The sequence below is a fragment of the Bicyclus anynana genome, chromosome Z (assembly GCF_947172395.1).
Source record: "Bicyclus anynana chromosome Z, ilBicAnyn1.1, whole genome shotgun sequence".
Taxonomy (NCBI): domain Eukaryota; kingdom Metazoa; phylum Arthropoda; class Insecta; order Lepidoptera; family Nymphalidae; genus Bicyclus; species Bicyclus anynana.
This window is the reverse complement of record NC_069110.1, coordinates 17,186,098-17,200,186: the sequence shown is the minus strand read 5'-3', so window position 1 is coordinate 17,200,186 and position 14,089 is coordinate 17,186,098. Positions and strand designations below refer to the sequence as shown.

General features: G+C 34.2%; 2 protein-coding genes across 2 annotated transcripts in view; one reads left to right on the top strand and one right to left on the bottom strand.

Moving 5' to 3' along the window:
- LOC112053528 (probable citrate synthase 2, mitochondrial) overlaps positions 1 to 8,979 on the bottom strand; it is a 47,181-nt gene extending 38,202 nt beyond the window's left edge. The window contains exon 1 of the mRNA XM_024092972.2: positions 8,413 to 8,979. Within this exon, the coding sequence (XP_023948740.1) occupies positions 8,413 to 8,457 (45 nt within the window). The 5' untranslated portion in view covers positions 8,458 to 8,979. The remainder of the gene's footprint in view (positions 1 to 8,412) is intronic.
- A 1,878-nt stretch (positions 8,980 to 10,857) lies between these two features.
- The window catches only part of LOC112053533 (putative serine protease K12H4.7), a 74,651-nt gene continuing 71,419 nt past the window's right edge, over positions 10,858 to 14,089 (top strand). Inside the window, exons 1-3 of the mRNA XM_024092980.2 lie at positions 10,858 to 11,222; positions 11,976 to 12,163; positions 12,888 to 13,123. Coding sequence (XP_023948748.2) covers positions 11,019 to 11,222; positions 11,976 to 12,163; positions 12,888 to 13,123 — 628 coding nt within the window. The 5' untranslated portion in view covers positions 10,858 to 11,018. The remainder of the gene's footprint in view (positions 11,223 to 11,975; positions 12,164 to 12,887; positions 13,124 to 14,089) is intronic.

The following is a 14,089-nucleotide window of genomic DNA, read 5'->3' as shown; positions in this document are numbered from 1 at the left end:
TAGGATGAATGGTTTTGGAAGGCATTGACATTGAATAAACATATTGTGATGTTTTAAGTTATTTCGTAGTAGGGCAAGGCTGCTGATATCAATACTATATTTATACTTCAAAAACGACCTACCCACCATGCTGTTCTAATGCGGGTTAGCGAGCCAAACTCTACGTACAGATATTATAGAGGTAAAATTTGTGAGGTATAAGAGGGTAATGATCAACCCATAATCAGCAGTGAGCCGAATATGGGTTGATAACTACTAACTACTAAGGGGGTAGTCTTTGGATCTACTGAACCGATTTAGAAATCTTTTTTACCAATAGAAAGGCTTTATCCATATTTCCACAGAAACAGAAACTACGCAGGTAAACCGCGGGAAGTCTACAAGTAATTTATAAAGATAAATATAACTTTCAAAAATATTGCATTGCGCCAACATTATGTGGACGATATGACAGCAAATATGTACTAAAACGTCATAAATCTCTGCAGGTGTTTACACTACATGAATCTGAGCGTGATTGCTATGGAGTATACAGGTCACAGAGCAAACTCAGTGAGAACCTTTTATTTATAGACTTCGTGTAATTCCGGTAATGTTTCTTCGAGAACTTATTTGTATTCTCGAAGACACTGCACGCTAAGGAGTAGCGTCTATTGTTTGGTGCCGTTTAATAAGTAATAGACTAAGAGCCTACGATGGCCATACATATTTTAGGTTGAAAGAATATCGGTACTTGCTTCTACCATACCAAAGATGGCATGAAGGCATTCCCCCCACTCCAATACAATACAATGAATCTGGTTAAATAATTGGTTTAATAAAAGTACGTTTCTAGAAAAAAAAAATTTAATCACTCTTCTTGCTTAAAAAAGTTCGCCGGTGTACCAAACCGGTGAAGTAACATTTGAAGCTGTATAATTTGTTTAGTATCATATTTTCCTGTTTGTTAAGCTTGTTGGTAACAAGCTTAACAAACAAGCAAACGAACAATAAGTCTTCAAAATATGTCGTAAAACTGAGGCTGTATGGTCAACAATCTCTGTCTGTTGGGGACTCATTAAAGATTAATTAAAAATATCGTAAAACGTGAGACTGTCACCTGTCCACCGTAACAGAGCCGGACGGAGCTCGGTTACGACCGCCATTTACTTCCTTACCGAGGACCACCTGGTAATAGATACGGGAAATCCGTCAACCACTGTTAACGCTCTCAGTGTTCCCGATGCGTTTTCATCAATACCAAAGATGAACCTGATGTCCGGGAGCCGCTGGATGCGGTCGCTTAAGAAAACATTCCCGTGGCCCAGTCATTAGGTGACGAGTTGGAACACCGTCTTGTCTCCTCGTGGCGAGAAGGTATCCATGAGGATTTCCCCACGTAAAAAAGGCCATGATCGAGGATGAGCAATCCCTTTTAAGCTTTCCTAAAAAAAGGCATGTCTGGCTGTCGTAGGCTCTCAGTCCCTTAAGGGTAGGAGTAGGGTATCTAATTTGGAAATGCTGCAACAGTTTATTTAGTGTTGGGATTCCTTGGTAAGGAGAGTATGAAATAAATTGGCCCTAGTCGCGAATCGTCCGTCCGGAATTTTAGAGGCCATAATGTCAAAGTTCGTTGACTTGAAAAGGACGACAAAATTTTACGGATTATACGAATTTTTAAACATTGCCAAAGCGACCACTACCTTTGCTGGCACACCTTGCACCTTGACTGGCACAGAACTTGATACAGTTACAAACAAACTAACTTTTTATTATACCACGATCGAACTATTACGAAATTCATATCCATCAGTATAATGGATTGCAGCGTCAAAAATAAATAAGTATTTATTATTTATTTTAATATTGTTATCTTATATTTCTTCTTGGTTCTTCTACAAAAAAAAAACATTTATGAATCACCTGTAATATAATATAATCTATGATATCATTATTATATTACGTAATTTCAAACATACTCTACTTTTTCAGATTACAAAATAGTATCTTCAATGGCGTCGATAAGCCAATTAAAATACAGGTAACATAAATAAGATTATCAATAAGAAGTCCATCAATTGTTAATCTATTCAGTTGTTGAATATAAAATCGTTATGGCTTTATGAAAAAAACTAGTAAAATCCTTTGAAGTTCACCTTGAAGACGGACGTTATGTAAACATCATGTATTCTCGTACCTTATACGCCCTAGTGATATATGTATATTGTATATAGTTAAAATTACAAAACACGTTTGAAACAAAAAAGAGAGACGTGTTAAGTAGCATCTTCACAAACTAATTTGTGTTGATCGTACATTGTATATTTAAGTGTATAGCGAATCAAATTCGTGGCATAACGGAGCAAAATCGGCGCCAAAATACTATGGACGACTTTGAAACGAGAATAACCTTCAGCGCATTGCGTAATGTACGTGGTCAGTCGCGAAAAACGCTCGCGTGATTCGATGCGTGATCCTACTTATCTCAGTTATGGCCATGTGGCCTACATTTCCAACATTTTACTTGACTACAAAATGCCGTTCCAACTGGATCCGCTTGATTCCGATATCGGCACAAAATCTCATGTTAGTCACTGTTTCTTGGTATAATACTTATATACCTACTCCGTGAGTTGTTCAGTCGATGTTATATTAAACATACAGTTCATTTAAATAGAGGTGTAAGTTTAGCGACGATTTGTCAAACAGGCGAAGATTATATAATCGATCTTTTAGCCGAGACGGATATTATCGAGTCTATATTTTTAGATACTAGAACCGTACTCAATGTTGATCGAACAACTCCTGAATATTTCATTTGATAAGATAGACCATGATAAGAGTAGTGAGGTGAATTCAATGTCACTATCGTCACGTGCTTAAATTGGGTGTGAAGATAGGAGTTATCCCTCGACTTTTATTACATAAGAAGAGCAGCGGAATTTGAACTCATTGGCCGCGTCTAAACGAATTAAATTGTATGCTCACAGTTTAGTTGAAACGTTCCGAGCGACGAGTAGGATGAACGAATAGAATCACAAAGTGATCTAAACATGCCATACAATCTAAGATGATACAAGTGACATAATAACATCTTATCATAACTAGATAAAGACGATGATGTTTGAACAAGTGCTTTTATATTCGTTGCGCGTTGTACTTTAGTAATAAGTCTTATTTCTGCTACATATTTTACAAGGTTTCTGAGGTATTAAGTACGTAAGGAAGCCGACAAGTTGTACTAATTTAAAAGGAATTTTTCTGTCTAATATACTCGTAGGTAGTTCTTACTTACCGAGAAGTGACGATATTGAGGTAAATTGGTTTTCTTATTCAAAAGCAATTAGTAACATATGTAGGAAAATTTTAGCGGTAATTTATTAAATCTTGCATTGCCTTCTCAGCGGAGTGGTATAAGGAAAATATTCGTAGCTTAAGGTTTTTTTGTAGACCATTGTTAAATCTGAATATACCTAAGAATACATACTTCAAGTAATGCTTAAAAAAGTTGTTTTACTGGTGTAGTCATGAAATAAATCATTAAGTTTAACAATTTTATGTGTAACAAAAATATTTATTTTTATGTCGATTAACACAAAGATAAAGTGGTAATGGGCGGGGTGCCCAAGGTGCTGGAATGGCGACCCCGCACTAAGAAATGCAGTATTGGTCCCGACCACCCAACCAGGTAGACTGACGACATCAAGCGAGTTGCAGGGATTCGCTGGATGCAGGTGGTACAGGATCGTGATCTTTGGAAGTCCCTACAAAAGGCGTATGTCCTGCAGTGGACGTCAATCGGCTGATATGATGATATCGATTTTTGTAAATTCAACATTCCTGCTCATCATTTTGTTTCTTATATGTAAAAAGAAACTTTTTATACTATGTGCTTTAAGGCTCGACATACGGTTTGCCGGGCAACACGGAGAAGTCATGAGTTCGATCTTTGCTCAGGCATTTTACTTCAGTGGTGAAAATGGGCCTGAAATTGTATTTAAAACAAAAAGAAAGGTCACACATAAGACAAATGGTAACAATTACGGAAATCTCACAGTCCATTTAATCCAAGGCTTCGGTACACTAAGGAAACGTTCAAAGATCTCTAAGAAAAGCCAGGCTGCCCTATTCATGTATACGTGTTTAGGATGATGACTTCTGGTACCTACCTAACAAGTTATATCAAGAGTTCGTACATACGCTCTTCAAGGCAATCGGGTTTATGTACTACCACATTGTGGTAGAGGTACATACTCTAAAAAACGTAAACATAAAAATCTTATCGCCCTCTAATCTATACTAATATTTTAAGGAGGTAAACTTTTAGTCTGAAGTAAGTTGTAAGGGGGTATACTCTGGGTCTAATGATCCAATTTTGTAAATTGTTTTAATTGTTATTTGTTAGAGCCTTGGGCTTTTGTTATTCCCATATATTCTGGAACGGGAATAGCGCCGGTGTATCACTATTAAATATTAAATAGCAATATCAAACGGCTTATAAAAAAACAGCTAATTACGAGGCATACTAAGTCCTCCTAGGACTGGAATTTCCTTTTTATTGTTTCAATTATATTTTCATGATACCAATAATCAAATTCGAAATAAGGCAGTGAACAGAAATGCTACTAAAAATGTGTTTATGTAAAAAGTTAAATTTATGAAGAAACCTTAGCTGTCACAATAAGTTTCGGTTTTTCCATTATGTCGTACGACACCTTATAAAAGCGTTGATCGTCATTAGAAAGCGAGGTTTACGTAAACCAGTGCATATAAATTGCTATATAATAAATTTTCATTCTTATGGCATCTTAAAAAATTCAAGTTTTTTGGATACTTTTTAAATAGTGCAAGCACAGATACCTACTTTGGATTAAGTACGTATTTGAAACACAGAGAGTTTATAAATTGGATTGTCGTAATATTTATTTTTCCTATCTAACAATAGTAAATAAACCAGCAGCTTTAATTCTTCGAAACCACTAAAAAGATCTTTATACAATTCTCACAGGTAGATTAATTTTAAATTGCAGCAATATAGAGGACTTATTTCAACCATAAACCCGACTTAGATGAAAAAAGCTGCTGGCGAACGGTAGTCTGTATCTTAATATAACTATTGTCAAAAACATCACCCTCCTTTTGACGCAGTCGGCTAAAAAATACCTATGAAGGTATACAAGAGAAAATAAGTGTCTTAACTTAGCTTATTTTCGCTAAACTATCAAGATACAACTTATTACGAATATAACAAATATCTACTAACTTTATTTTACGACACTAAGTTAGTGTCTTGACGCACAATCATGAGCATTATTCTCTCGAACTTCAATTGCAAGTACAATGTGCAAACAGGATGACCAATATACCGTGCGAGTTACGACGACTTAAATAAATAGAAAAAAAAAGCCTGCAGATTGCTTGGATCCTTGCCAATTGGTACAACATACAATTTAAATTGGTTAAATGTGAAAGGGATTGAGCCTCTCAATAATGTATGTATATTTGGGCTCAGGTCTGGTCTGATTGGTGCGTCAGATCTAGAACATCACATAAATATACGTAAGTACTATTTTTCCGACACAAACACAGAATTAATAAAAAACAAGTTTCTGTTTATGTGAATCTGTTTGTTGGCTTGTTACCCTTACGTGCCTAAACCAGTTAGCCGTTTTTAAAAGTTCTTTCAGCTACATTACCAGCAAATAGCATAAGAATATATTGTATTTTATAATATTTATATTTATTTATTTATATATTATAATTATAAGAATATATCTTACTATACAGGAAGAAAATTTTTTTAGTGCGGATATTTTTATATTTTGTACATAAACAAAATTTAATGATCACGTATTTTTTCTTTTTTTTTTTTAACTCAAAAATAACAAAATTATCGTTAGCTAAAGTTATTTACTTTTGAACAGAATTTTAGGGTCACCCTATTGTGCGTTTATTTTATTTTCGTTTGATACCTAAAGAACGTCACCAGATCACTTTTAAGCTGAATATATCTTGTTTAGTAATAATATGTACATTATTTTGTTATTTTAGAGACATAAATTAAAAAAAAAATTACATAAAATGTATCGAACTGTTTGTAGATTTATATTCTATTAATGATACAGAACCACGAAAAAAAATATCCGCACTAAAGACCGAATCACCCTGTATAAAAATAAGTCGGGTTTTCCTTCCTGACGCTATAACTCCAGAACGCGCAAACCGATTTCCACGGTTTTACATTCGTTGGAAAGGTCTCGAGCTCCGATAGGTTTATAGCAAAAAATTCAGGAAAAGGTAGTGGTAGGGTAGGGGTAGGGTAGGGGTAGGGTAGGGGTAGGGTAGGGGTAGGGTAGGATAGAGGGTAGGGGTAGAGTTGGGTAGGGGTAGTTGAAAGTTTACATCGAGTTTCACGCGGACGAAGTCGCGGGCGTCCGCTAGTTGTATTATATGTATAGTACAACTAGCGGACGCCCGCGTCTTCGTCAGCGTGAAACTTGATGTAAAGTTTCAACTACCACTACCTTACCCCTATTTATATTTTTTCTGTCATAAGAACCTTCTCCTGACAATAACAAACACATAAAAAAAAAAGCGAAATCGGTCCAAACATTTTCGCGTGATGGCGTGACCAAGGGATATATGGATTCATTTTTATTTATATAATAATACAACATATTCTTATGGGAATATTTCCATGAGAATGGGATCTACATGTAACAAAGGTTATTTATTCTTCAATTGGATTATTTACTATACCACAATTGAACTAAATAAGACTAGTGTTATCAGATTCTCATCTATACACATTATATATGTATGTATAGAACTTGAACAAAATGTATAATTTTACTGAGGTATGTCACTGACATCAATTAGTTTGGTTGATTAGTTCAAATGTAATTAAAAGAATGAGGGCTTTTAGATAACACATGAGCCAGTACACAGTATTATCTTTGTAGAGTTTTCAATGTATTATGTTATAGCTGCCTTTATGAATTTGTGACTCATTCAACTACCATACCTCTTTGTTATCAACTAGAGCAGGAGCATGGAAACATTTAGTTATGTTAGAAGACAGTTAGTTTCTGATGGACTCTATGGCGCAGTGGTATGCACAATGGATTCACAAGGCAGAGGTCCTGAGTTCAATCTACCAATTGAGATTTTTTTAATTAGTCCAAGTCTGCCGTCTTCAGCCGTCTTCAGCCTTGGTTAGTTCCGGCAAAGGTGTAACTCCAAGCAATTTAGCATTCCGGTACAATGTTATGTACAACACAAAGGGGTGTGGATTTCATCCAACAAGTTATCCGGCTTCCATCTTATATTGCATCACCACTTACCGTCAGGTGAGATTGTAGTCAAGGGCTAACTTGTAAAGAATAATAAAAAAAACATTAATAATTCATTCAAGCTTAAAGAAAAGTCTTATGATGTGTTAATGATTATATTAAAGATAAAAAAGCTTGCAATTGAATTGCACTATATGATAACATTGTAATTGTAATAAACCCTGGCTGAGTTTTTTGTGGGATCTTCTCTGACCAAGGCGCCCTCATAACCATTTGTGACTTTAATTTACTTTAATTATCTTTGATTTAAAACTGAACCTAATAGAAATAAATGTATTTTGACTGTGACTTTTATGGTTTTCTGTGATAATTATTTGAAAGACTCCAAGGAGAGTGAAAATATAATGGTACTCTATTCTAATAATTTAATGGTTAAATTAAAAATAATATATTACCTAGCAACAAATAATATACACATATGCTTAATTTGCTTATTACTTATGTATAATTAGCTTTGTAAAAAACTTGATTTGGTGGACTTTGTACCACCCAAATTTGTAAAATTGGCAACCCCATACAAAATTACTGAATATAGATTTTTCAACGAAGGTTTTATATTTTCTTTTGTACTTAACCTACTCTTTAATTAAAAAATAAAACGCAAACATTTATCTCAAGTTGGTCATGCCGTTTACGAGTTTTAGCGTGACTAATAACGAACAGCAACAATGTATTGAAAATTTTAGTTATATATTTATAAATTATGTAATAGTAATAAAAACTTATTGATTAAATATGCAAATATTTTAATTATGTGTAAGTAGGTACTTGAAATAAACGAATAGGAAAAATTAAACACTACGTGTACTTTGACTTGATGTGTCGAATATTTGCCGGGAAATTAGCATTTGAATCTTATGACAGTTTTAAACGCTATTAAATAACTTAAAATTGTTAAGAAGTAATTGGAAATCCTGTAAATAATGGAATTATTATAAAAATATTCCCAAAATAGTTATATTCACATTACATAACTTCGAACGCCAAAAGAAAAATGTGGCAAAGAAGGTTATGAATGAAATGTGAATTGTATGAATAAAAGCAAAGCCTATGCGCTATAAATATGTATACAAAGTCATACCTGTATTTCAATTAATTTAGTAGTCGTGATTCTGAATAAAGCCATTTTTCCCGAGTCCACCAAGCGCTAACCAACACAGAACCAAGGTTCACCCCGCTATCGATCGTATTCGCGAGTGGCAGAAATTGGAAACTAAAGATGAGTCCCTCACTCATGAGGCGCCTCGTTTGAGGTACTCGTGATTGCAAAATGAAAGAGTTCCTCAAATTTCAACATTGAACCACCTCACTTCACTCTTCAGTCCTCACTTGAAAATTGACATTGACAAATTGAGTATTGACTTAATACGCGATGTATAGACGCGAGTACGAGTGAGTATTGAGTCGAGCGATTGAATGCACTAAGTGAGCGAGTGACAGTGAATCGCCATTGTTCATATTTCTATTTATCTTATGAACAACCACCTGCTTATTTATTGCGTAGTACATTTCTCTATGTAATAATAAAAATGTTTCTAAAATAAAATAAAATATATAATAAAATAAAATTCTCAAGTAATAATTTATATACAACATTTTTTAATTATTTAATATTATTTCTGTAAGCATTCATAATTTAATTTGACGTATGATATTGTATTATGAATCCTAAAAACATGAGTATTAGATTTGTAATCTAGTGTCATTGATTCGTATTTCGTTTATTTTTGCAGTCAAAAAATAATAACTGAAAGAAAAGATGAGGGAGAGAGACGAAAAAATCCTTATCGCAAGTTATAGGAATTGACGCCCCCGTCCGCCCCTCGCCTCGCCTCCGACATTCCACTGAATATCGGCCATCGGCGAGTTCGGCGCGTCGCGATGCATTGCGTACGACTCCTCGCCTCAAATGAGGGGTCCTCACGAGGTCCTCGCGAGCACCTCACCTCGTCCTCCCTCAACCTCATGTAAAAACAATGAGTTACCCATCTCTATTGGAAACTCAAACTTGAAACTTCAAAGATAACTGTCCACTATGTCAAATAATGTGCAGTGCTGCCAAGGTTGTCAAGTTGCCAACATTGCCAACACTTTTAAGAAAATCGTACCATAGACTACAAAAGATTGTAGTTGACCTCAGATGATTTTTTTTTATGGAACTGCCTCGCTCTCAGACTAATTAGATAACTGGACGTTGATTTTCTATCAAAGTATATGATCAACTATGTAATTTGATAATAAAAACTGCATCTATAGATACGATGTTTTATATTTGTAATCGGGTTTGTCGGTTAAAAAACTCCGTAAAAATACCTTTTTGTTTAGTAGAGTAATGTAAAAAACGGGCAAAATCTTCTAATTTAGATATACGAAATCTAAGCTCCTCAATTTTCCTCAGACAATTTTGGTTGTAAGTTTGGGTACGACAGTCCTTAAGTAATAAGTCTGAGGCCTCGTTAGACGTTACCCTTCTGATAAGTCATAGAGGATCAAAATACCGATAGAGATGCATCATTGCATAGTAATTATTTTATTTTTCTTCAAATTTTTCTATGATTCTGTAATCATCGAAACGATCCTAATAAGTCTAGGCTACGTGGTTGATAGACTGCGTAAAAATGACATGTGTGAGGGCCTTAGATACATAAATAATAGGTGAGGGCACAAAACATTGTATTCTATGGCACAAAATACATATTTTTTGGTGTTAGATATTTTCGATGTGTGACTTGTGAGTTTATTTCGTCCTCCTCAAAAATCACAGACAAATAAAAGTTGATGATTGTGGGCCTGAGACCAATTATAAAAAGACCTGACTCGCTAGATACCCCTCGGTCAAAGGTCAAGAATTAACGATCTAACGCGTTTATAAAAACTGTTTCGATAGAATCGATGTTTCATTGTTGTTTTCGCGGTGCAAACAGATCATTAAAAATGCTGGTTTGTGTAGTAGAATGGCATAAAAACGATCAACAACTTCACTACAACAAAACATACATACAGCCGAACGTAGAACCTCCTCTTTTTTGGAAGTCGGTTAAAAAGTTATGTTTTATTTGTAAGACTTTTAAATTAATATATAGTAAATTTGTAATAAAAACAATATTAAAAAAAAATGATTCTTCTGACGGAACAGCAAAACATTAATCAAATGATCGAATATTCTATGTAATAAGTGTATGCGATGTGATTGTAGTGCACTGTGTGTGCAAATGTAAAACCTATTCTACATTAAGTATGTGTATCGAGAATCTTTAAAGTTATGTGTATAGAATATTGTTGTGTTAAATATTTTCGTTTGTTTTTACCTCGTCCCCTCAAGAAACAACAATTTTGATGCAGAATTTAGGTACAATGGATCACCTTATTTAATTCTTCTATCATACGAGTGCAACCTGCGATGCAACTAAAAAGCTAATACCTCTTTGCCCATTTAATTATTTTCCTCTATGGCCTTATGTTTCCTTGATCATTGGTTGTAGTAATCAATAGTATTAATCTGTGAACGTATTATGACAAATTGACATCTGGGATTGACATTTATCTCGAAATGTAAACAATGCGATAAAACTTTATTTTACGTTTAATTATATCAACGTTTAGTTAATTTTTCACTAGAGATTGAAACGTGTCCGTGCTTTGTAATTGCTTTTTTTTAAAATTCATATTATATTGGAAAAACTAATAATGCCGCGAATCTTCTGTGTTGTTGTAATATTATTTAAAGTTATTATTTTGGTTCATTGCGCTAAACGTTTCCACCTCGGCCGTAGTAAAGGAGGTAATTTGGGTTTGCCGGGAGGTGTAGTACACGGGAAACTGCCCCCTGAACAATGGTTTGAACAAAAGTTAGACCATTCCACTCCCACTGATATGAGGACTTGGAAACAGGTAAGAAAAAATATAGAAGGTACTTTTTTAATTTGATGTTAATTGTTCGAGATTTAAATGTATTCTCTTTAACTTTTTGCACAATTAAAATAAGCGGCAGAGGTTGATAATATTTTTATTGTTTAAGTGAGAATAATGTAGAAAAATTCACTTAAAAACTGGCCAATTTTGCTTTGAAAGTTTTAGAATTATTGGTAAAGAAAATTATACCAACAGGCCTTTAAACATAGTCCAATATTCAATAAAATCCCAACTTCAGAGCAAATTCAACCTTAAGGATTGACCGACCTTAAGGTTGAATTTGCAAATGCGACTACTTGAATTGAGTAACAAGTTGTGTTTGGCGCTCATTGAGTGGGGATGTTTTTTAGTTGCTGATTGTCCACTTTTTAATAGGAGATTAATGAGAGATGGCAAGAGGTCTATTCAGAGAGAAAAACTGTCATTTTTGAGCCCAGGACTTTTGCAGGATTAGCAGTTCCTTTATGACAATTACCTTCTCTGTTTGTGTTGTTCAACCTGCTCAGATAAATTTGTTAGGATAAGAACAGACTGATATGCATCTCTCACTGATTTCCATCTCACAGAGACTAAACACAGTCTTTTTCAATTAATTCATTTGCTAGGTATAAGTTTACTTATATTAAGCTTGAAATAAAGGAATTAGAATTCAAATACTATGCTTGTCTTTTATATATTTTTTATTTATTCATAATACATAAAGAAATCAGGGCAAAGTTTGTTATATTCCAGCGCTACTATGTTAATGAAAGTTTCTATGACTTTAACAATCCTGGGCCTATTTTCTTGATGGTTGGTGGTGAAGGGCCAGCAAGTGCCAAGTGGATGGTGCAGGGGGCTTGGATAGAATATGCAAAACAGTTTAACGCTTTATGCATACAGTTGGAACATAGATACTATGGAGAAAGCCATCCAACAAGGTGAGTTAAATTTTCAAGGTTATCATCAAAGCCAAGGTATCTTATATCTAAGAATTTGTCAATTATACAGTTGACTAGCTGATATATGTATGTACAGTGTAAACTCTTTATAACAACACTAAAGGGACTGTACATATAATAGGGTTATAGAGAGTGGTTGTTATATGGAATGAAGAAAAACTTTTTCGTCAATACACAGTGATTTTCTTTTATTAGCCATGTTTACTATTTGAAAGTTTGTGAGCAACCAAGAATATGATAACATATTAAGTCTTTGACTTCTACTTATTAGTCAAAGTCATGGTCAACAACAGTGTACACATGCAATCCAAATTTGTGAATGGATTTCTTAGAAAGGGTCTTTTTGCATGATACTGACAGTCGATTTTATTACGGGCTAGGATAATAAAGCGATGTAGATAGGTTAGGTAGGTTTTCACTAATTATGGAAACTTAAAAGGTACTTTTTATTACCTAATCGTTATTATAGAGTGTGGGTGTAATGCTATGTAAAGTGTATCATTGTATGAAAGGCAAACTATACCAATCAAAGCCATGTGATGTCGACGCTTTAGTGAGTTTGATGTTAAATCGAGTTTGGCTTTTGGATATTATAAATTATTACATTTTACTTTACCAATATTTAATGCAGTTTAAAGAAACTTACTAACTATAGTTAATAATTAAATCAGTTAGTTTCAAATATATATTTCTTTATTTTCAGTGATCTAAGTACAAAGAACTTGGTATACTTGTCATCTCACCAAGCTCTTGCAGATTTAGCCAACTTCATAATAGCTATGAACGATAAATACAAGTTCAATAGAGAGGTCAAATGGATTGCCTTCGGTGGATCATACCCGGGTTCCTTGGCAGCATGGCTCCGTTTGAAGTATCCACATTTAGTACATGGGGCGATTTCATCAAGTGGACCTTTATTGGCTAAAGTTAATTTCATGGGTAATGTTTTGTTTTATTATTATTACACTAAGTCCTCAACTTGGAGTAATGTGACATTTATCTGCTGACATTTATTTTTGTTTTCATATGATCTCTGTACTGCAGTCAATAATAATAGGATAATAATTATGTCAGTTTGTTTTATAAACTAATGTAGTTCACATTATCACCTACTATAAGTTTGAGTTGCAGGTTAAGAGGCTAAATTGAGTATATTTAATAGATGCTAGAAGGATTGCAAATAAAACATACAGGAATATGTTTTATTGGCTATCCTTCCAGACCAACATATTTTTTTCTGGATTAACAATAATATTGTTATGTACGAGTAATCATTATCAACCCATATTTGGATCACTGCTGAGCTGATTCTCCTCTCAGAATGAGAGGGCTTAGGCCAATAGTTCACCACACTGGCCAAATGGGGATTGGCAGACTTCACACATGCAGAGAATTAAGAAAATTCTCTGGTTTCCTCACGATGTTTTTCCTTCACCGTTTGAGACACATAATATATAATTTTATAAAATGCACACAACTGAAAAGTTGGAGGTGCATGCCTCGGACCGGATTCGAACCCACACCCCTCAGGAGTCGGAGGCAGAGGTCATATCGACTGGGATATCACGCCTCATATACGAGTATGTAGAGCATATTCCGTCATATCTTACATATTCAAGAAAACTGCTAGAGATATGTAAAATGGAATAAAATGTTGTTAGTTATTTCTATACTTAGCAATTCAATGACCCTAGATAGTTATATTAAAAATACATACACATTGTACACACTGTACATTTATAAGAACTAAAGTTATAACACATAACATTATATGTTAAGATAATGAAACCAAAGTTGTAGGCATAATGACAATAATTTTGCTTTCTTTATCTTAATTAAAGGTTTAGAAAACAAACATATTTATATCTTTAGTTGGCCAGTCTGTCAATTCACCTTTGACCTCAT